The sequence below is a fragment of the Pteropus vampyrus genome, unplaced genomic scaffold, assembly GCF_000151845.1.
Source record: "Pteropus vampyrus isolate Shadow unplaced genomic scaffold, Pvam_2.0 Scaffold55, whole genome shotgun sequence".
NCBI lineage: Eukaryota > Metazoa > Chordata > Mammalia > Chiroptera > Pteropodidae > Pteropus > Pteropus vampyrus.
The window spans coordinates 1,655,707-1,677,666 of NW_011888836.1; the positions used below are offsets into that span (position 1 = coordinate 1,655,707).

At 36.3% G+C, this 21,960-nt stretch overlaps 1 protein-coding gene across 2 annotated transcripts in view; it reads left to right on the forward strand.

The window, feature by feature from the left end:
* CHST9 (carbohydrate sulfotransferase 9) overlaps positions 1–21,960 on the forward strand; it is a 199,228-nt gene that overhangs the window by 56,395 nt on the left and 120,873 nt on the right. For both annotated transcript variants that reach the window (XM_011360394.1, XM_011360393.1), the window contains exon 2: positions 19,106–19,144. Coding sequence is in view for 1 of the 2 variants with exons in the window: in XM_011360393.1 (XP_011358695.1) it covers positions 19,106–19,144 (39 nt within the window). In the remaining variant the exon portion in view is untranslated. The remainder of the gene's footprint in view (positions 1–19,105; positions 19,145–21,960) is intronic.

Genomic DNA, 21,960 nt, shown 5'->3' on the forward strand with positions numbered 1-21,960 from the left:
ATTCCTTTTTAAATTCTCCTTTTATAAAGGGGTGCATTGAGCCTATAGAAAAAATTCAGATGGGGACTAAGACTAGAAACAAACAATCCACTTTATAAAAATAGATAAATGAAAAAGAAATACATTGGGTACTGTTCCTCCATTGAAAGTGACAGAGTTGAGGTAGTAGTTGAATTCTTTTGACCCTGTCACAGGAAAGCTTTTTATTTTTCCTTCCTTTTCTTTCTTTCTCTTTCTTTTTAAATTTTTAAAGAGGGGGAAAATGTTAAGCATTAGTGTGTTGCTCCTGCCACAAAATATTATTAAAGCATAACTACCAAACCAGAAAGCTTTGCCCTATAAATTTAATGTAGCATCAGTTTTGATCTAGGTATTTTGCTCTCCAAAGAGATGCTTAATCTTTTAAACAAAATCGAACTGAATGGATTTAAAAAAAAAAGTCTGTTGTAGTAAAGTGTCAGTACAGTTTACTAGCCAAATAACCAACTAGAGACATTCCCATAAGTGAGTGTGTGAATTTGAAATTTTGTTTTAACTATGAAAATATTGATTGGGCGGTATGATGATAAATGGCACCACTTTACTTTCAAGGAAGCAAATAGAAAATTGTCATTACTACCTAAATTTATTTTTTTGAACATAGATAATTCTTTCTTAACAAAAAAATAAAACCAGAGGGATCAAGACCAAATGAGACCATACACATGAAACAGAAATGTAAGGCTTGGTTAGAAATAATCATTAGTAGGACTTGAAGATATTTACTGAACGTGGTAATTTCATGTAAGTCATGATATTTACAAAGTTTAATAAGACCTATTTAGTTAATCTTTTTAGAAATGACTTAATTATCTTTTTAATAACCAAATAAATACACATAAGAAATTCAAATAATTTGGAATATATAATGAGACATAATTAGTGGAAAAAAGATGACTAGATTTATGCGAAATTTTATGTAAAATATCACCAAGTAGTTAAGCCACTTCATTAAAAAAAATAAATAAATAATAAATAAGGCACTTCATGGAATAATACATAAAAGGTATGTGAATAATTTAGGTATTTGGGGGATAGTGTGATCCTGATAGGTTTAAAGACTCATGTTGATTTTGATTTCATTGTATCTTGGAAGTTGTGAATTCCACCCCCTCCCCTTTAGTTCCTGTCTCGCTTCCTCCCCTAACCTATGGAAGTTGACATTTCCCCTTAAGAAATGGATTTCTGAAGGCAGGGAGTATCCTCCCACACACTGGAGGAATGCACCCGGGGCCTGGCACCCCTGGTGCACTCAGGGGGCCTGGTGCACCCAGGGGTCCTGGCGTATCTGGGGTATGGTCCATGGCTCCACCTGGGACATGAACCCAGGACCTTCTGTGTAAAACAGACATGCTAACCCGAAAGTTGTGAATTTAGATTTGGCATTTATTGAGAGTATAATATTCGATGTTGCTTTTCATTTTTATAATAACTATAGTAGTTCACTATTATGTCCATCTTGAACATGAAATGAAAACACAGAGAAAAAAGGAATTGGCCCAGATCACATAACTGTTAAATAGAGAAAAGATCCAAATGCAGGCCCTCTCTTTACTTTGGCATGATTCATTTCCTCATCTTTTAGAGCCCCCAACCCCCAGTACTTCCATTCTGATTTGTAGGGTTTTCCATTCCTGCTAGGAAGCTGCCTTGTGTGCCCGGATATACCTGACCTCCAGGTGCCTGCTCCTCGTCTGCTCTTCATTGTCCAGCCTTAATTTTTCAGTGTGAATCATTCATTACTAAGTCAGCATTTATAATCTGATGTCTCAAAGTTTCTAGAATATTTTGACCAAACATTGGCAAAGTTAAACCATCAAATCAAACAAATACAAAACAAACAGATACTAGATTTTTTAAGTAAAAAAGAAGGTATTTTTGGAGGAAAAATGAACCTTTCAAAATCAAATCAAAACACACAAATGAATAATATTGTTCTTACAACACATTTTGTTCCTTTTGATTTTGTTACTTGGATCCAATAAATCTTCTACCCTCTTGAGTCACCCATTTTTTAAATATCCAAATAAATGGACTCTTCCTTCATCCTGTGTAAAGTCCCATGATCTCTACTCCATCTCTCGGGGAACTTATCATTTCTTCTGGTCATCATCTATCCATTTTCTGCTCACGCAAATTCTTGATCCTACTTCATGTTTTATCTCCTAGAACAAAACACGTTCCCAGCCCATATCAGTTCAAATATGGTTCATAACCTTTTGCTATCCTCACACAACACAATTCTGCTTACCAATTTTTGTTGATTTGGGAAGTTAATACATTTAGGGTTCAGCACAGCCTAGAATTGCAAACAACTTAATATTGAAAGTGGTTATTGTGGTACCAAACATTTGTTGGCCATTTTCTAGAAAGGAAATTTCTTATTGGTTGCATTCTTCCTTCGGTTCCAGCTGATAACCATTCATATATTCACTCTGCCCCTCTCTTTTTAGACCATTTTTTCCCTTTATTTTTTTCAGGGTTATTTAACCTCTCAAAAAAAAAATTAGTGAACAATTGCACAGTCCTCTTATTTCATTACAGAAAAATCTGCCTTTCCTTTTCTCCATAGTTTCTCAAGTGAACTATCCCAGAAGTCTCTTTTTCATAACCAAAATGGATTTTTAAGGCACCAGAGAATTCCTAAACAACCAGTTTCCCTAGATATGGCATCCTGCCACTCTTCTAGAAGGAAAAAAGTAGCTGCCATTTGTTTTGTTTTGAATAGCAAACTTTCTTGCTACATTAGTCTTTTTCAAACGCATTTATTTTTACACAGTGGCTACAAAAGATACCAGAATGACAAAAATAAGTCAGTCCTAAAATTTTTGGTTTTCTAGCATTGGAAAAACATACCCCAAAGACTCTTGCATTCTTTTAAAAGCAGACCAATACCAGACTAAATGTAGCCGGCTGTGAGGTATTCTTTACCCAGCAAGATTCCTTAATATGTACATATTTTAATGCCGTTATATAGAATTATCCAGCCTTAAAGGTAAATTATTAAGATGTTTATTGAAGAGTTTTCTGTCACTAAAGCACAGGAAGAAAAGCTCCAGGTGGCGACTCTTCTTTCTCCCCTTTCAAGTTTATACATTAAAGCACTTATTTGTATGCACCAAAACTAAGCATCTTGCCAGGGGTTATGTATTCCTTTGTGTCCTGCTAAGAAGGTAGTATGTGATACTTGAAATGTTTGAGATAGCAAATAGCCTAGTAGGTCTGGCCTGTTTGCCTCCTGCCCTGAGCTGCTGGCAATCTATTTCAAACTATGTGTGCATTGTAGGGTGAAGCATGTACCCACTAGAGCCAATGTCACCCTGAGCAGTGTCCTATTGAATATGAGATTAAGTGAGAGTCTCTAGGGACTAGGCAAAAAATGAATGTGCACATCACCAGCAGAGGCATGATCAATTTAACAAAAGAAAACTCTACATTTCACACTTCTTTCAAATGTTTATGGTGTCATATGCAATTCTGTCAAATATTTCTGAAATGCCAAAAAAATTAAAATATGCACCAACCACAGTTATTAGATGAATAGTTCACCCATCAATGGAAGCACCATTTGGGTGCCAAGAACAAAATCTAGATCTTGAACTACTTTAAGCTGAAGTTAGCTTTTTGCCATTTTGTTTAAAGCTCAAATAGTACTTTCCACTACAAAAATGTCACTGCTCTGAATCATAGGGAACAAAGTGCTGTGCCTATGTTAATCATGGTGGCAACCAGATGGGTAGATATTGTTGAAAGACAGACAGCAACCCAGTCCCACCATGGTAGGGAGGGATATTAAGGATTCTGGGATATATATAAATATATCCCAGAATTATATATTATATATTATTTATTATATATTATATATAACATAAAAATTATATATTGTATATAACATATAAATATGTATTATATATAATATATATTATATATATAATATATATATAATAGATATTCGGATTCTGAGGTAAGTCTCTTAGGTGTCCCTGAGAATATATGTAGGTTGTACACATGTGAGATTGACATCTCCTTCCAGACCTATCCCCAGGTAAGATGAAAAGAAATGTTATGAAGGTCTACAACCCTCCTGGCCTTCCCTCTACCACTCTAACCCAGATTTAACTAGAATTGGTTCAATTAGAGGACAGAATTGAAATTTAAAAAATAAAACATAATATGCAAATCACCTCATAACTTTTTTTTAAATATGTAGCAAATAGTGCATTGAGGAATTTAAAATCAAAGTGACAGATTGGGGCTATGAAAGCAGCCAGTTCAGGTAATTTTATGGGGAAAAAAAAACATATTTTGCACAACAAAGAAAAAAGAATAAAATTGACCCATTTTCAAAAGACTTCAGAGAACATTTTATACAAATGACAATGGATCATCTACATTCTATATCATGCGAGGAGGAAAGGCTAACCCTGTCCCACTTTATTTACTTTATACCAGTATAGTATTTATTAAAATTTTTTCAATTTTTTAATATATAAATAAATTTGTATTTTACCCCTTAAAGTAAGCATTGATAAGTATTTTTCAGATAGGAAATTGGAAACTGAACAAATAAAAAGGATAAATTAAATCACTCTGTGTCTCAATTTCATACAGAAATTAAGCAGATGTCACAGAAAATCTAAGGGAGCATATATGGTAAACAATGTGATCTTTGAAAGTCCTGGATTAAATTCAGGATCTAACACTTATACTGAGTAATCTTCAGTGAGTTAACCTTTCTGAACTTACATTTTGTGTGGATAAAATACCTCCCCCTTCCTTTCCTTGGACTGTTGTGAGAATTCAGTGGGGCAATGTATGGGTGCCCATCCTTTCCTTGCTTTCTTACAGGAACTGCCCTTGGTGGTGTTTTCTTGGCAAATCTGCCCCTATAATTGCTGGACCTGGGGCAAGAGAACCAGTGTAAGTGCCCTTTTCTTTCTTTCTTCTTTACAACTCCTCTACCACAACCCCTCCAGCATTTTGAGGGGCCTCATGCACATGCACTGGGACCAGTCTGCATACACATCAAAGCCCAAAGCATCCTTTAAACACCCTGCAGTATTGCCCCAATAGTGCACCAAGTGGAGATCTCCCCCAGAGATCTGATCTGAGAAGAAGGCCCATGCAGACCCAGCAAGGCCTCAGGGATGTTTCCCCAGAGAATTCCGGCCCCGCAAGTATGTGGCGCATGGTCTAGGTAAGGCAAATACCTTGATCCTCCTTACCCTATGTGGATGCAATGTTTCTGGAAGAGGACAAAGTGCACTCTCCAAAGTGCATCCCCTGGCTGGGAAATAATCTCAGTCCCACAGTTCCTAGGACTATCTTAAAGGCAATACCTTTTTTTTCAGGTTTTATTTCTAGATTGTTTAGCATAGAATCTTTAGCTAAATAATTATATAGCATTATCAGGTTTGTTTTCTTCTTTTGTTTATCTTTATTTTTATTAGTTTTAAGTATACACTACATTGGTTAAACATCTATATAGTTCATAAAACGATCTCCTCAATATTCCCTCTGTCCTCTGACCCTCCACCTAGCCAACATCTTAATGCTATGCCATGCTCCACATCCCCGTGACCATCCATCAGCTACTAATTTGTACTTCTTTAGTCCTTCACCCCCATTCTCCCAGCCCCCCAAACCTCCCTCCCCTCTGTCCATCACCAAATTGTCCACTATATTTGTGAGTCTGTTTTTGATTAGTTTGGTTTTTTTATTCATTAGATTCTGCATATAAGTGAAATCAAATAGTGTTTATCTTTCTCTGTCTGACTTAAATACCTTCTAGGTTCATCAAAGCAATATATTTTTCCATCCCCTTCCTTTTAGTCTGTGTGTGTCTTTTAATCTGAAGTAAATCTCTTGTAGGCAGCATATGTAGGGTTCTTGTTTTCTTATCCATTCAGCTACTCTATCATTTGGTTGTAGCACTTAATTATTTTCCATTTGAGGTACTTATTGATGGGAATGTAGTTGTTACCATTCTTTATTCCTGTTTTTACTACATGTTTTTTTCTTCTTAAAGAAGTCTCTCTAACATTTCCTGTAATACTGGCTTGGTGGTAATAAATTCCTTTAGCTTATTTTGTCTGGAAAGCTCTTTAGCTGTCCTTCAACTCAAAATGATAGCTTTGCAGGATAAAGTATTCTTGGTTGTAGATCCTGGGTCTTCGTCCTGTCAAATATTTTCTGCCAAACCCTTCTGTCCTGCATAGTTTCTTTTGAGAAATCAGCTGCCAGTCTTATGGGTATTCCCTTATAAGTAGCTATCATTTTTTCTCTTGATGCTTTTAATATTCTCTCTTTGTATTTAACCTTTGGCTTTTTAATTATGATGTGTCTTGGTGTGGGCCTCTTTGGATTCCTGATTTTTGGAATTCTCTGAGCTTTCTGGGGTATTATGTCCATTTCCTTCACAAGGTTAGGGAAGTTTTCCATCATTATTTCTTCAAACAGCTCTTCAACATTTTGTTTTTCTTCATTTACACCGATCAGACAGATATTTGGACCCTTAATAATGTCCCATATCTTCCTTAAATTATTTTTATATTCTTGGCATCTTTTTTCTTGCCATTCTGATTGAGTGTCCTTGGCATTCTCATCCTCTAGATAAGGCATTTGATCGCTTTTTTTATTCATTTTGTTTATTCCATTTAATATACTTCTCATCTCAGATAATGTGTTCTTCATTTCAGACTGGTTCCCTTTTGTAATTTCCATTTCCATTTTTATGTTTTTTATCTCTTTGTTGAAGTTCTCTACACTTCTCAAAAGATCATTGAGCATCTTTATAACCAGTGTTTTGAACTCTGCATCTATTAGATTACTTGGCTCTATTATATCTGGATCTCTGTTCTCTTCTCTCATATGGTTTCTGCTTCTTTGTCTTCCCATGTCGGCTGCATTTCTATGTCTGTTTCTATGTACTAAGCAAAGCTCCTAAGTCTCCCAGTCTTATTAGTGTGGATTTGTGAAGTAAGTGTCGAGCACTGGGAGCGGGGAGTGCTCAACAGGGAACACTTCTGTATAGAGCGAGTCTCGCCTCGGCCCTCACTTCAACAATGTCTCCCTGTAAGTCCCTGGTGCCCCCTGCATGCAGCCAAATTGCCCCTGGTGCTCAAAGCGAGCAGGTGTGTCACCATGAAAATCCACTCGCAGATGCGGCCCCTTTAAGAGGCTTCTGTCGCTGCCACTGCTGCAGCCTCTGTTTCATTCAGCAGCTCGAGACCAGGCAGCCCCGTGTCCTTGCTCCATCTTACCTTCTGCCTTTGCAGGGCTATTTCCTGGACTTCTCCCTAATTGTATGGCTTGTTCCTCTAGATCCCAGGTATTTTTCCTTGCTGCTGCTCCTTATTACCGTTGCAACTTTGATTTGGTCACCAAAGGAATGAACTGAGCCTCTATAATCTATGCCATGTTTTTGAGTCCACATTATCAGGTTTTTTAAGATAGAGTAAATATTATTTGGTGGTTGGCCTATGTAGAATATATGATGCTTTAAGTTGCAAGTAACTAAAATCTGTCACTTCAACAACAACAAAGAGGGTTAAATAACCCATACCAAGAAATTCTGAGGTGGGACGGTTCCATGGTACATTAGTTCAGAGCCTCAATGACATCATCCTGGGGTGTGGTCCCTTCAGTTCTCCTTGCAGTGTGTTGGTTTTGTCCCCTTTTCCAAGCATCGTACCCGGAAGTGACAACATCTACTGAAAGAAAAGGAGGTGTTTTCTCCCGACTGTCTCTTTATATTGGCAAGAAAAACCTTTTAATGAAATTTTCAACAGAATTCATCTCACATGTCATTGGCCAGAAATGTCAACAACCACCTAAAGCAAGAAGAATGAGACCACGATGACCAGTTTATGTCAGTCATGTTTCGTCCATGTCATGTGAGAGGAAGGTTGGGTACCAGCATGGGACAAGAGGAGAAATGACTTCAGGGTAGGCACTCAGGGCAGCTATGTCTGCCATAGTCAGTAAAACTAGATAGCTACTTCCCTCCCCTGGGAATGCCAGATTCTTAGTCTTGTGCAAATCTAAGCTTCCAGTGGTAGAAGAAGTTTGGAAGACCTTCTCAATGTTCCACTCTTTTCCTGTGCTCACCTGTACCCATCCACTGCTTGTGCTCCACTTCCTGCCTTTCTGTGTGGGCTGAGTCAGAAAGAGCCACTGTCTGCACTGTATCAGCACCTGGCTTGCTTTTTCTGAAATCAGCATCTCACGCTAAACACCAGTAAAAGATTTTGCCAGAAAAATAGCTTATTGCCTTAGGTGTTCAGATGACATTTATTTCCTTTCCCTCCTGGAGTGTCTCCCACTGCCTCTATTATTAGGTAGAGCACCTTTTCTAGTCCCTGCTGGAGGCCACATTCATTGAGCCAGTCTACAGACTCTTCTTTACAGCTCTTCCTTTGACTGTGAATTTCTTGTTTACTCTTTACAGTAGCTTTATAAAATGCCTAGCTGTCTGCCTGTCATGTAACAGGCACTCGAAATGTTTGCTCTCTTTTGCTTTCTCCTAAGTGTGCAAGTGTTGGTGAGCTGCTTCCCCTACACACAAAATGTACTAGATAATTAACAAGTTTTCTAATAAACTTAGGTAGTCAAACAAGTTTACAGAGGATAGTTTTATAAGATTACAAAGTACACTGCAACCCCTGAAAACAATAAATCAATATTCACTGATATAAGCACACTTTCTTTGTTTTTTTTTTTTTTTTTTCCTTCGGCCTGTGGAATATGAGCTTCCCTGAATGTCTGAGGCCCAATCCTTTGATGTGGGTCAATGTGAAGGAAAAGATGAGTAGGATGAGGATTTTTTAAAGATAAAAAAGGAAAACTCGGGGCTAGCATGAATGAAACTATGCTGACATCTCAAAGAATAAAATTAAGCTCACCTCTGGCCTCCACCAGCTTTCTCCATGAGCTAATGAGGTGATGATTAAGAGCATGGGAAAGGGAGCAATGAATTATGGTCCTTTTCTCCAGATGAAAAGCTGGGCAGGATCGTGTGTCTGTTAGCCAAATAAATTGCTGTTTAAAGTGAACAAGCTCTGACTTCACAAGCATAGATTCCGACAGGACTCATATCATTACCTTTCTTAATGAAATGTTGACTCTTCTTGCCTTCATACAGAAAATTAACCCTAAATAATGTTAAAGCTCTTAATTCAATATAGATTCTACTAATTCATCCTCTCAAAGCAAATCTACCAAGGGAAAAGAAGATAATTTTAGATTATTTAGCAGAAATTGTGGTTGAATCCTTCCAGTGTTTCAGTTCAGAGGGTTTCTATATAATTCTAACCATAAACGATAAAAGTTTTTGAAGCCTGGGAGAATATTTAAATGTTGTTTCAAATTAGTGCTCATATGACGGTTTACAAATTCTAAATTGCTAGATAATCTGGCAAGTCTCCACTTTACTTTTGATTGATAATCTGGACATAGGGTAATATTGTAATACTTAGATAAAATCAAAATATTTATTAATCTACATAGATTGTACATAGACTAACCACACTCCTAGCAATAACAGATTTTATCCTTTTTCATGAAAATGAATAAGGTTAGATGCTAAAATGCTGAATAGTAAAATATATTTATAGGTTTAGTTGAGCAAACCATCTTAGGAAAAAGGAATCTAGGTGAGCTGTGCGTTAAGGTGAAAATGTCAATATATATTGGTATATAACAATAGGCATATCAAGAAATATTCTCACTATGGAAAAAGAAAAAGAGTTGTTTTTACTGCATTGCTGTGTAACGAAATGCAACAAAATTTAATGATATAAAACATTTGTTTTGCTTGAGGTTTTGTGGGTTAGGAATTTGGAAAGAGTTCAACTGGGCAGTTTGTCTCTAATCAACGTGTTGTCCACTGAGGTTACTAGAGCTGGAGGATGCACTTCCAGGATAGTTTCTTCATTCACACATGTCTAGAACCTGGGTTGGGATGGTAGGAACAGCTAGTAGCTGGTCATATATGGTTCATGCAGCTCTCTTTCTATGTGGCCTCCATGGGTGGGTAGCTTGAGCTTCCCCCCTGCATGGTGGTCTCAGGGTAGTCTGACTTCTTAATAGTGGCTTGCTTCTCCCAGAGCAAGTCTTAAAAGATTCAAGTAGAACTGCCTTATTTTCAAGGCCCAAGCCTGGAAACTGGCATATCTAGCATATTCTGAGTTAAGCAATTTACTACGACCTGGACAGTTTCAATGGAAGAGAATTCAATACCACTTCTTAATGTATGGTCATTTTTATTCTAGCACAGGAATGAATGAACATATTATGAAAAGATCATTTTACAAAATAATTTATTCCTGTTACTTTTATATAATGAACATACCAAAGATATTTAGAATTTTATGTCATTTAAAAATAATTATTCGCACCTAACTTACTAGAAATATGTAATTGCACAAAAAAAGGTACAAATGCACACACCCCTCCTTTGGTCAGTAGCTGATGCGTATACCAATAAAACTAGCATTCTCACTTTGCAGAGATATTTAAGACCTGGCAATCACTGATTTTTGTTGTAGTTGTTGTTGTTTAGTTTTGCTGTTGTTTTTGCCAATCCGACTTCAACATCTAAAGGCCTTCCAAAGAACTTCTCTACCAACCAATGACTGCCTTAGAATGAGATTGAATATCAAAAGGTTTACTCTAAGATTTAATTCACCCAGGCCAGTGTTGGAAATCTGAAAGGAACGATTACTTCTCACATGAATTATGAGCTTGTCAGGTGGGTCTAAGTGGGAAGAAATTCTGTATTTGAGAATTTCCAAGACAACAAAAAACTATTGTTTCTCATATTGACCTTACTACCTTTTTACAAAGGGGTCAGCCCAAGAAAAATCTTTGAGCATTCAGATCTTCTCAGGCTTTCTACACACTATGACAATGGCAGACCCCAGGGCTGGGGAGTACAGATGGAGTGTCAGCTCTGCCAAGGCAGATGGCCAACCTCAGAGGCTCAGAGCTACTACATCGATATGTTTCTGAAGGGCCAGTTTCCATTGCTCAGTACACACTGTCCGGTGCTCACAGCACTCAGTGTGCTCATAATGGCTCTCTTTGCCCGAACATCCTAGCAACCTATCAACCAAACAGAAACTGACAGACAAGCAAGTGGAGTTTATCTAAACTCACAGGAAGGCAGTGAGAGGCCCATCATGCAGTGTCTGCTGAGGCCAGTGCCATGTCAACATTGGCACAAATTCAGGCATAAATAATAAAATCAACTCCTCTGCCTTTTCATACTATTGACTAAATAGAAACTCTGCATTTTCTATAGTTTTATGTAGACCATTTTAGACTAGTTAGTCTTTAATTGGCCTAGTTAAGCTTCTCTGTTCCTGCCCTACAGTGCAGTAAAGTCCTCTCATATCCTTGTTATTGTACAGTTTTCTTTGGTATTATTAAAAGGTAGTTTTTACCTATCTAACTGAAGAAATTATTGGATCTTGGAAGTTATTTGTTCAAGGTGCTACTATTTATTGCAAGAAGTAACTTCTGGCAATGAAGTTTTCCGATTTTTAGAAAAACTCTCCCTTTTTTTTTTAGATAGCGTCAGACTATTCCAATAGCTGTTGCTCACTACAAAATATGTGTGGGGATTTGAACCACAAACTCTAGATTCTAAAATCGTGTCATCTTAGCTCATAATTGGGGAGAGTTTTGCAATGTCAATTTGTGTTTCATTAAACCAATTTGTATTTGAAAAGAGTTATGACATGAAGAGGAGAGGAAAAGAATTCATTAAAATGGAACTCTAGTTCTTCCTTAGAAATTCTAAGGGAAGGCAAGAAAGAGGAGTCATGATAAAGATATCAAGAAATTCTCAAAGGCTAAACTTTATAATATTTGTGTAAATGAAGCTATTGACCTTGAGAATATTAATAATTATTCTGTGTTACTAGGGACCACGTGACATGAAATGTTCATAAAGGGAAGCACCAAGCAATACACTACATTGCTGTGTCCCCGGACTGATGTGACAGCATTAAAAATGTGACTGGATCAGGCACTTGATCACTTAAGATTATTATTAAACATATCATTTTATTTAACCCTCGCAATGACCTATGAAGTAGGAACTAGTATTATCCCCCTTTCAGATAAATATGTGATTTAGAGAAGTTAACTGATGTGCTCAATATCCCACACTGATTAAGTGGCAGAGCTGCAAACCAAACTCTTCAGCACTCTGCAGAGCTGCCTTAACCACTGTAACCAGTAAGCTCAGAAAGGATAAAACTCTCTGGGTACAGATTCCAATCCTCCCAATCACTAACTGGAACCTTGTGCCTATTAGGAAAAATTTCTGAGACTCTTTTCCACTAGAAAAATTGAAGTAATTATTAGCTACTCCATGGAGTTATTGTGAAGATTAAATTAAATAATATTTAAGTGTCATTAAAGTGCCTAATTTATAATAGGTACTAAATAAATAGTGAGCTATCAAAAAAATTCAAAGTCTACAGGTCTTTTTGTCATTCTACTCCTAAAACATTGTGTTAGGCATTTACATGTTAACTGAATAAGCAGTTAATTCATTCAAACAAATAATTTTATAAATAACAAATAATTGAAAAGGAAAAGTCTACTAAAATGTTTTTAACAGATTAATTTATTCAGGTAGCCCTCAAAATCTGGAGGCTGATGATTTGGCAATATTTTTAACTAATTTGTAGTTTGGTGATTTGGCAATATTTTTAACTAATTTGTATCAAGTTTTCTTACCTGAAAATGGGTATATTGTTTGTAAAGTCTCATAACACTGTGAGAATAAAATGAATTAATCCATATAATATCTGATAACAATGATGAGCACATAGACATTATTCAATAAACATTAGCTACCGTTATTAGCATGATTATAATAGCACATTGCTAACATCACTTAGAAACAAGAATTAAAGAAAAACTCAAATTTTTTTCAGTTGAAATATTAGATAGATAAACAGATATTTTGTGTATATATGTATTGTGTGTGTGCATGCACTCACGCCTACAAACACGAGAGAGAGAAGAGTAGGAGCAAAAAAGAACATCTAATAAAAAGATATTCTATGCTTTGTTCCCAGGGTAACGTAGCTCATAGGTACCTGCGGTTACGATGGGAAGTCAGTCCAGCTAATTCTAAAATCCATGTTCCTTTTACTAGATCATGCTATTTCCTGTGGGAAGAGATTGACTAAGACAACCTTGCATTTAGGTGGATTTTATATATTCACATTCTATCTTTACAATTGATAAGCAGGAATCTTTTGTATCTTAATACCCAAAGCAACAATGATTTTTAAGATATGGGTAAAGACATATTGTCTCTTATTACCAAAATGTAATAAGAGTAATTACCAAGACTACTTTATAATGTAATTACCAAGACTACTTTTCTTATAAGTCTTACATTAAAACAGCTAAACATGGCAATAATGGTGCCTTTAGTTTTAGGTTGACCCTGCAAATCAGCTAGCACCGTAACCTGATTGCCCTATCTGTAACTGAGGCATTTGAAGGGAGTATATCTTAAAGACCCTTCCTCTCTAAATTTCTACTTCTTTCCACTTTTTCACGTTGACTCAGAAGTGTAGACATAATACAGATTCTCATTATCCAAAAGTATTGCCAGCGTTTTTCAATTCAAATCTAGTTGAAACAAAAAACGACATTAAAAAATTCATGGGAGTTAGCTTTATATTATCTGGCAGTTACGTTACTCTCCTCCATCCCGCCTATTTTTTTAAATAAGTACATTTGCACAGTAATTTTCTCTCTCATGATTCTATGCCTTCTTTACAGTGTGTTTTGCCAAAGAAACGTCGGACATAAATGAACATTCTCAGGTATCCTAGCAACAGGATGTGATTAATAATACCTCTCAGAGCAGGGCAGATAAAATGCCTGTGAGTGAACGCAAACTCAGAATTGGCCACTGAAAAATTGGGAGTGCAGTGAGGGAAGCTTGATAAGATTCCATGACAGACTTTATTATACAAAAATGGAAGCAGGTAGAAGGAAGAGTATATTTTGGAGATTAGATTATATCCGAGTATAAAAATACAGTATATATACATATATCACACATACGTGTGTGTAGTGCAAGTATATGTATGTGTATACATGCATATACATACATATATACACAGATTTGTGCATATACACTTTAGATGTGTGTACATATACATATAAATTCATATATATGTACACACAAAATTTTCTTTTTATTAGAAGTGACATAAGATACCAGGTTGTGATACAAATGCCCCGCTCATTATTGGTGAGACATATTGGATTGCCATTTATGTGCCTGTGGTTTTAAAAGACCAGAAATAATCACTGTGATGAAGGGACTACTTTCTCACTGAAGTACTAAAATGTGCTATAAATTGATATATATTTAATGTTTCTCCATGGAACAATGTCAAGAACTCAAGTCTAAAGTAGCTTTTTAAAATATCAAGACTCAGTTTGTATAAATAAATAGTCATGCGATGTAGAATTTAATGTTCAATTAAAGACATTTTCTCAGAAGAAAAGTTTTACCCTGCAGATTCCATTTTTATGAGATCATGGTCCATTTTTTTTCCTCACAGGTTGAGTGTTGCATCCAGGTTTAAACAGAAGTAAACTGCACACTATTCTTTAATGTTTTGTGTTTAAACTACAATCTGTGCTAAAATAAAACACCACTAGGGCAAAATGTATGTTCATTATTCTGAAAGCCTCTCTGTTATTTTATTACCCACTTTTCTAATATAATAGCTTTCTAGATTGTCAGTTGTAATGTAAATACCTGGTGAAAGCTCTGTTCTTGATTGTACCTCCACTCAGTGGTAGCAGTACTAAAACTTACTTCATTTTCTCTAGCATTTTATGGAGGTTTGGGATATTACATAACTCTTCGTCCTCTCCATTCCAAGCACCTATGTTCAAGGCACCATGAGGCAGCAGGAGAGAGGGGAAAGGATATGCCCTTTGCCCTTGAGGAGACCACAGTCCAGTTAGGGAAACTAACCTGCATCTCATTATGAACCAAACACTGGAGTTCGTACCATGGCAAAGATATAAATAAAAGGCTATAGAAGCACAGATTAATTCTGCAGGGAGTCAGGAGTTGGGGGAGGTGGCACAATGCAAAAGCTTCACAGAAGGGCTGGCATCTGAGCTCAGCTCTGAAGGATGAGTAAGGTTTTTTTCATGGGCAAGAACAACATGGCATGACATTCCAGGAAACAGAGACAGCATGAACAGGGAGGGAAGTCTAATTCCTGGCATAATTGGCAAGTGTTCTGTATGGTGCTTGAGGTATCAGAAGATAGGCAGGTTTTAGCCAAACTTCATATTAGGGAATGTGGATTTTAATCTTTAGTAGAGATCAGACTTTAAGGATAGAAAAACCATCCATAAAACCAATGAAATCAGTTAGGAGCCTGTAGAAAATAACCCCAGGAAGAAATATCAAATTCATGACCTAGGGCAATGGCAGTGAGAGAGAAGAAGATAGCTCTGAAAGTTCCTATAGAGAGAGAATGTAATGGTCTGAGGATCAGAGTAGATGTGGAGTTTGAGTGAAAGGGAAGGAACTGATGATTCTTAGGTTTCATGTTTGGGTACCTGAGCAGCTAGGAAGACAAACAGTTTTATAGGAGAATATAATGATTTAATTTAAGGACATGTGTTGTAGTACAGAAGAAAATACAGACAGAGATTTCCAGTGGACCTGAAACCTAAATAGATTTTAGAGCTAGAGACAGAAGTATCTTAATTGTCTCTTTCCATGAAGGTGAACACCGAGAGAATGAGAGAGGAGATCACACATAGGGAGCAAGATAAAGAGACTAAAAAAAGAAACCTAGAGCTGTCATCTCCAGTTAAACAGTGCAATCTCTGTGTCCCTCAACCATTTTAATATTTTCTTATTTAACTAGTTTTCATTTTTCTGATTTGAAATTTAGTGTATATGTAGCTAAGTATAGAAATTGAAATGAATTCCTACAACAGAACTAATAGCATAATAAAACTAATAAATAACATTTATTTAACTCTCTACAGTTTACAGAGCCCTTTTATATAACACAGGGGCAAAGAACTGTTTAAGGTCTCGGTGAAAAAAAATATTATCAGCAATGCCTTCTAGCCTCCCTTCTGAAACATCAAACACCAATATTTTGTGTGACTTTCCTCCATTTCTTGCTGGCTTTTGGAATTATTTATGGAATTATTTTTATATGGAATTATTTAATCCTCATAGTATTGCAAATAAGCATATCTGATCCCACTTTACAGGTGAGAAAGTCAAGGAAACCAATTAATTTGATGCAATTAGCATCACTAGTTGTATTATATTAAGTGATAAATTAACCAAAGCCTTCATAAAAAAAATTATCTAATAAGTATTGATTATTTATTACTGTATAACAATTTACCCAAAACTTCGCTGCTGAAAACAACAATGAACATTTGTCATCTCACAGTTTCTGTGGGAAGCTTTGGAGTGGCTAACTGAATGGTTCCAGTTCAAGGTCTCCCATGCAATTGCAGTCAAGGTGTCAGCCAGAGCTATAGCCATCTGAAGGTCTGACTGAGGCTGGAGGATGGGCTGCACAGATGCCTGGCAAGTTGATGCCTATTAGTAGGAGGTCTTAGTTCCTTATCGGCTATTGACAGAAGGCCTCAGTTCTTTGCTACTCGGGCCTCTCCATCAGGTTGCTTAAGTGTCCTCACAACATGTAATCTGGATTCCCTCAGAGGGAGTGATCCATGAGAGCAAGGTGGAAGCCACAGAGATTTTTAAGGCCCGATCTCGGAAATCACACGTCATCATTTCTGCAAAATCCTATTGGTTACACAAGTCAGTCTAATTCAGTGCAGGCGGGGACAAGAATACCAGAAGGAAGAAAAGGAAGGTCACTAGAGTCACTTTGAAGACCGACTATCACACCATATTATTTATCTCCAATACATTCATTATCTACCTGACTCATTCCTTTGCAAGTTAAAGACTCTCCAAATAGATGTTTTTATTTAAACATTTTATAATTCAGGACTTGAATAACATTTTTTAAAATCCATGAAAATGTTTGAGGCTTCTTGTATATAAAAATGTATAATAGTAAACAATGGTTTCCCAATTCAAAAAACTTAAAAGAGGAGGTGCCCCATCACACTTGGTAATGAATGAAGCCTTTAAATGGACTATTCATGCTATTTATCTTTTTGAATAGTTGAAATAAATTGCATCCAACAAGTCCTCTGGAAATCACCCAAATAAATAGAGTGTGCCATTAATCAAGATGCCAGTTAAATGAATTCTACACTTTTGGCAGCTGCACAAGGGAAAGATTGTGTATTTTCCACTTTATATTTTAGGATTTTTAAAGACATGAAGAGCTAGTGAAAAAACTTAAAGTTTATATACAGCTTCCATGTATTGCATAAACTCTCAATAATGAGTTCTGTCTGTGAAATGATAGCCAACAGGACAGTGATGACTGGAAGGGTGGCCTTCACTTACCCATCACAAAATGAAGGCTGTCACTTCATCACTGGTATTTACACACACCATTGCCTTGGTGCAAAGCTACCTATCTAAGCCTATAAACATACTGGAGTGTCCCATAGGCTAGCAGAAACCTTGATTTTTGCTCCTATTCAAGCTATTGTCCCATCTCACGCTTTTGCATGCTGTCAGATTTCATGAGCAAGAAGCCGTTCATCAGCCTCATGTTCCTCATTGCTCACTGATCTTCAGGCCTAACTGCCTCTTTTGAGTTTTCCGCCCACTCTCTGCTAAAACTGCGCTCTCACAATCTAGCAACAATCGAGTGAATTTGGCAGCATTGGATGCTGTTGGTACCCCCCATACTTCCAAAAATTTTATTTGTAGTACATGACTTTGTACTCCATGAATCTCTGCTGTTTCATCTGACTTCTCATGGTCCTATATCACAAACAAAAGTAGCATTTTTGTTTTCTTGGACAATATCCTCAGCCCAACCCTCTGTGTTGTCTGCCTTTACATTCCATTCCCTGCCCCCCTCAGCTCCACCTGTCTTCTCAAGATGGGCATTTTCTGCACCTGTAATTTCAGTTCTAACCTCTCACCCAAATTCTATGTCCCTGTAGCACTTCAGACGCAGTAAGTCCAGAACAGAACTTGTCATTCCCATGCTCCATCACATTTTACTGTTCCCCTATATTACATCTCCACACCAAAGACACCTAGATAACCATTCATCTTCACTTTTCCTGCTCCCTTGCATTTCACATTTGGTACATCCCTGGACCCTATAAGTTCTGCCTTCTCACTCTCTCTTGCATTCATCACTTCACTCCTTTCCACTCTCACTGCCGTACTTAGTCTACACCTCTTGCTCAACCTCTAGGAGAGCCCTCTTCCTATGCAAAGCTACTAGTGTTCATTCGGGTTCCTAAACTGAGCTCTATACATGATTCGTTTTGCTCAAATAGCCTTGTTATACAAAGCTCATACTATTTCCTTTGCCAAGAATCATTCCTTTCTCTATTTCAAATTCCCAAATTCACATGTATCTCTCCAGGTTCAAATTAAATACCACTTTCTCCATAATTTTGTGGGCACCACTTCATTTCTTAAAATAATTTCTTCATCCTCTCATCATTAGGCATTCTGTACCTTTTGGGGGCACAACTCATTTCATGTTGTATTGTCTGTCCTTTATCTTCTCAAGTAGGTTGTAAGAGGCCACTATCTTATTCAGGTGCTTCTCCCAAAGTTTGTCTTATGGGGATTTGCACCTTGTAGGTTTATTTTTGAATAAGTGACTCTTATTAACAAGATTTTTTAAAACCCTAACAGCATGTTGAATCTCTAGTCACTTATTTTTGACTTCCATAAATTGATTTGGGAGCATTTTCCATCCCTTTCAACTGTGCCCAATCATATCTAGAAGCATGCTGGATGTGGCTGAAGTAGTGATTATGTTTAGAAATTGCCATAATCTGGGCTTTCATCTTGCTTTCATTATATTCCCATGGTCCCACACTGCAACTGATCTGCCACTTCTCATTTCAGGGAGAGTGGAGAAGAAAAGAGAACAAAAAGCAACTTCAGGTAAGAAATTTTGACTAATGGCTTCACCTTTATTTCTTGTTTTTATTTCCACTTTTAAGAAAATCTATTTGCAGTAATACTTTATGGTCTTTGAATTGATTGATATTAAATGAATTAAAATAAATTAATACATTTAGCTTTTTCACTTTCATTTCAATCATTTCCTTTTCATTATCATTCTATGCAAGAGGAAATTAGATAGAATATTATTTAATTTTTTCATGATTATCTATTATAAGGTAAGTCTTGCAACCACAAATTTTAAAGTATGGAGGTTGTAATAGCTGATGACTTTATTTTCTCAAGTATTTATGAATTTTAGTTATTATTCTTAAAACCATGTATGTAGTTGATGTTTCTCAGGACATTGTTGACTACTTAACTAAGAAGAATCTTTCCATTATGGAGGAATTTAAAGAATTATTCCATTTCCAAATTCTAATATGTATCCATTCATGAATGATGCTTTGGCACAATGCCATCGTACATAGTAAGGGTCAATATTTGCTAACTTATAAAAAAATAAATTTTTACATAATTTCATTACTTGGCTTTTGGCTTAAAGTTGTGAGATAAGATAGGTTTTTATTTATCAAGCAAATTTTTATATAAGAGCAGTCTTCCAGCTCCCAATGCCAATAATCAAAAAAAGTTCTACTTTGACATATATACGTATGCCCAACACCTTCCCACGTCTCTACCAACCCATTATTCTATGATATATGATTGTTGCCAACATAAAGACACATGGCTCCCAGTCACTATCTACTTTCAACTTCATTTTTTTGTCTGGTAACAACGTATTATGTGCGTTTCCCGACAATTAGTATAGTTAATAGAAAACAAAAATCTATATTAATCTAAAGATGTATAAACAGCCTAAGCTCCTGTCTCTTCTCCTTTCCAACCTTAGCATTCATCTCAGACAGCTGGGCAACTTACTACCTGAACAACTTCCCTCTTAAATGCTGTTGTTTGTATTCTCTTTTTATATCTTTTAAAGCCTAATGATGAATACCAAAAAAAAGAAAAAGAAAAAAAAAGTGGATGCAAGAAAGTGTCTGGTCTCCTTACAGATGTCATTACCTCTATTATTGCTTCTTGGGGGAAAATTTATACTGTTTCTTAAATGCTATTGCTATGATCCTGCAGATACTGGCTTCTTTAATTAAAGACGCTTTATAGCTAAGGAAAAAAAAAACTAAATTGGCTTGTGTTAAACCAAGTACCTCTTTAGTTTCCTGTATAGCATGGATTCTATGTGACCAAAGAGTTAAAGACAGAGGCAGGACAAGAACTCATGTTTCTTCATGGATTCTTTCCAGTCTCCCATCATCCTAACCATTCTTTCAAATCAAAGTGCTAGTCACTTTGATACTGTGTTCAGTTTCTTGCTTAATAAAATATTTTTCAACAATTGAAAAAAATTTTAAGGCAATGACATCTTTGGCAGGAAACACTAGTCATCAGGGTTATAAGAAAACTTCCTTTATTAGTGGAGTTAATTTGCCCCAACTGATTCACAGCTTGTTAATGTGTCTGATAGCTATGAGAAAGTAGAAAAATATTTTCTATGAGAAAGTGAAGTCAAAGATAATTAATAGACAGAGCTCAAAGTATTGGGGAAAATTTTTAGGCTCCTCATCATTTCAAAGAACACAAATACTACCCTAAGGAAATCTATATTTGAAAAAGTAGTGCCTTTTCAAAATTGGGATATAACCTTTGCCAACATAGTCATAAATATCACCACATTCACGGTCCAATGCTAGTCTAAGTAAATGCATCATTAGATAAAACATATGCTTAAGACACCAAGAAAATCATGGAAATCCTAGCTCTGACTTCTTGGTATAATTCATTCATTCTGCTCAGATTCTATGTCCTGCCTGCTGGATTAGACAATACATCCCACACTTTCTTGTTTATGGTGTATCTCTCAACTATGGGAGATTGGTATTAGGTCTTTGATCCTTTCAATCTACCTCCATCTTATTTTACTAATCATGATTGGATCCAAAGTATTTAGAAAAAAAATATTGTAGACAAAAATATTTCTCATTAAAACAAGGACTTTCAGGATCCTGACGTTTTGGTTGGGCAAAGTTGATTAAAGAAGATGAATGTTACAGAGGTAAGTTTTTGCTCAGGATAAGAGATAAATTCCTAACAAGGAAACCTCTCCAGGACTGGAAAGAATGAGATTATGTTAGTAAAATTGTACAGTAGTTGAGCTATCACCTGTACAGGATGTTGGTAAGAGATTCATGAAGAGTTTGGGTGGATCATTCCTAAGTTTCTTTCTAATTTTGTGTCTATGATTCTACTTACCCTTATTGCTTTATTGAAATGGCTCTACTATGTATTTGTGGATCAACACACGCACACACACACACACACAGCTTAAATGACTCACATTTCATTATATAACTGAATGAATGTTCTAACGCTTAATCTAAGTTAGTTTGGACTGAGTTACTCAATAGAACACACAGCTAATAGGGCCAAGATTGTGGAATAAAATTGTCCTATAGTCTATTTAGCTTCTTTTGAGGAGAAAATTATTTGCATCATGACTGCACCCTGGTGGTAACTTCAAATATGATGCTGTTTTAATAAGTCAGTAATAAGTTACGAGAATGGGTATCACCTGATATCATTTTTTTGAACAATTATGGTAAGCATAGCCATTTTTGAAAAATAATGCAAAGCATATGCCTGTTAACACAACTTAGAAACCACGTCAAATTCATACAACATGGCCGGCAAAATCGAAACTAAATTTGGCTATTTGAGTTGATAAAAAATAATGAAAA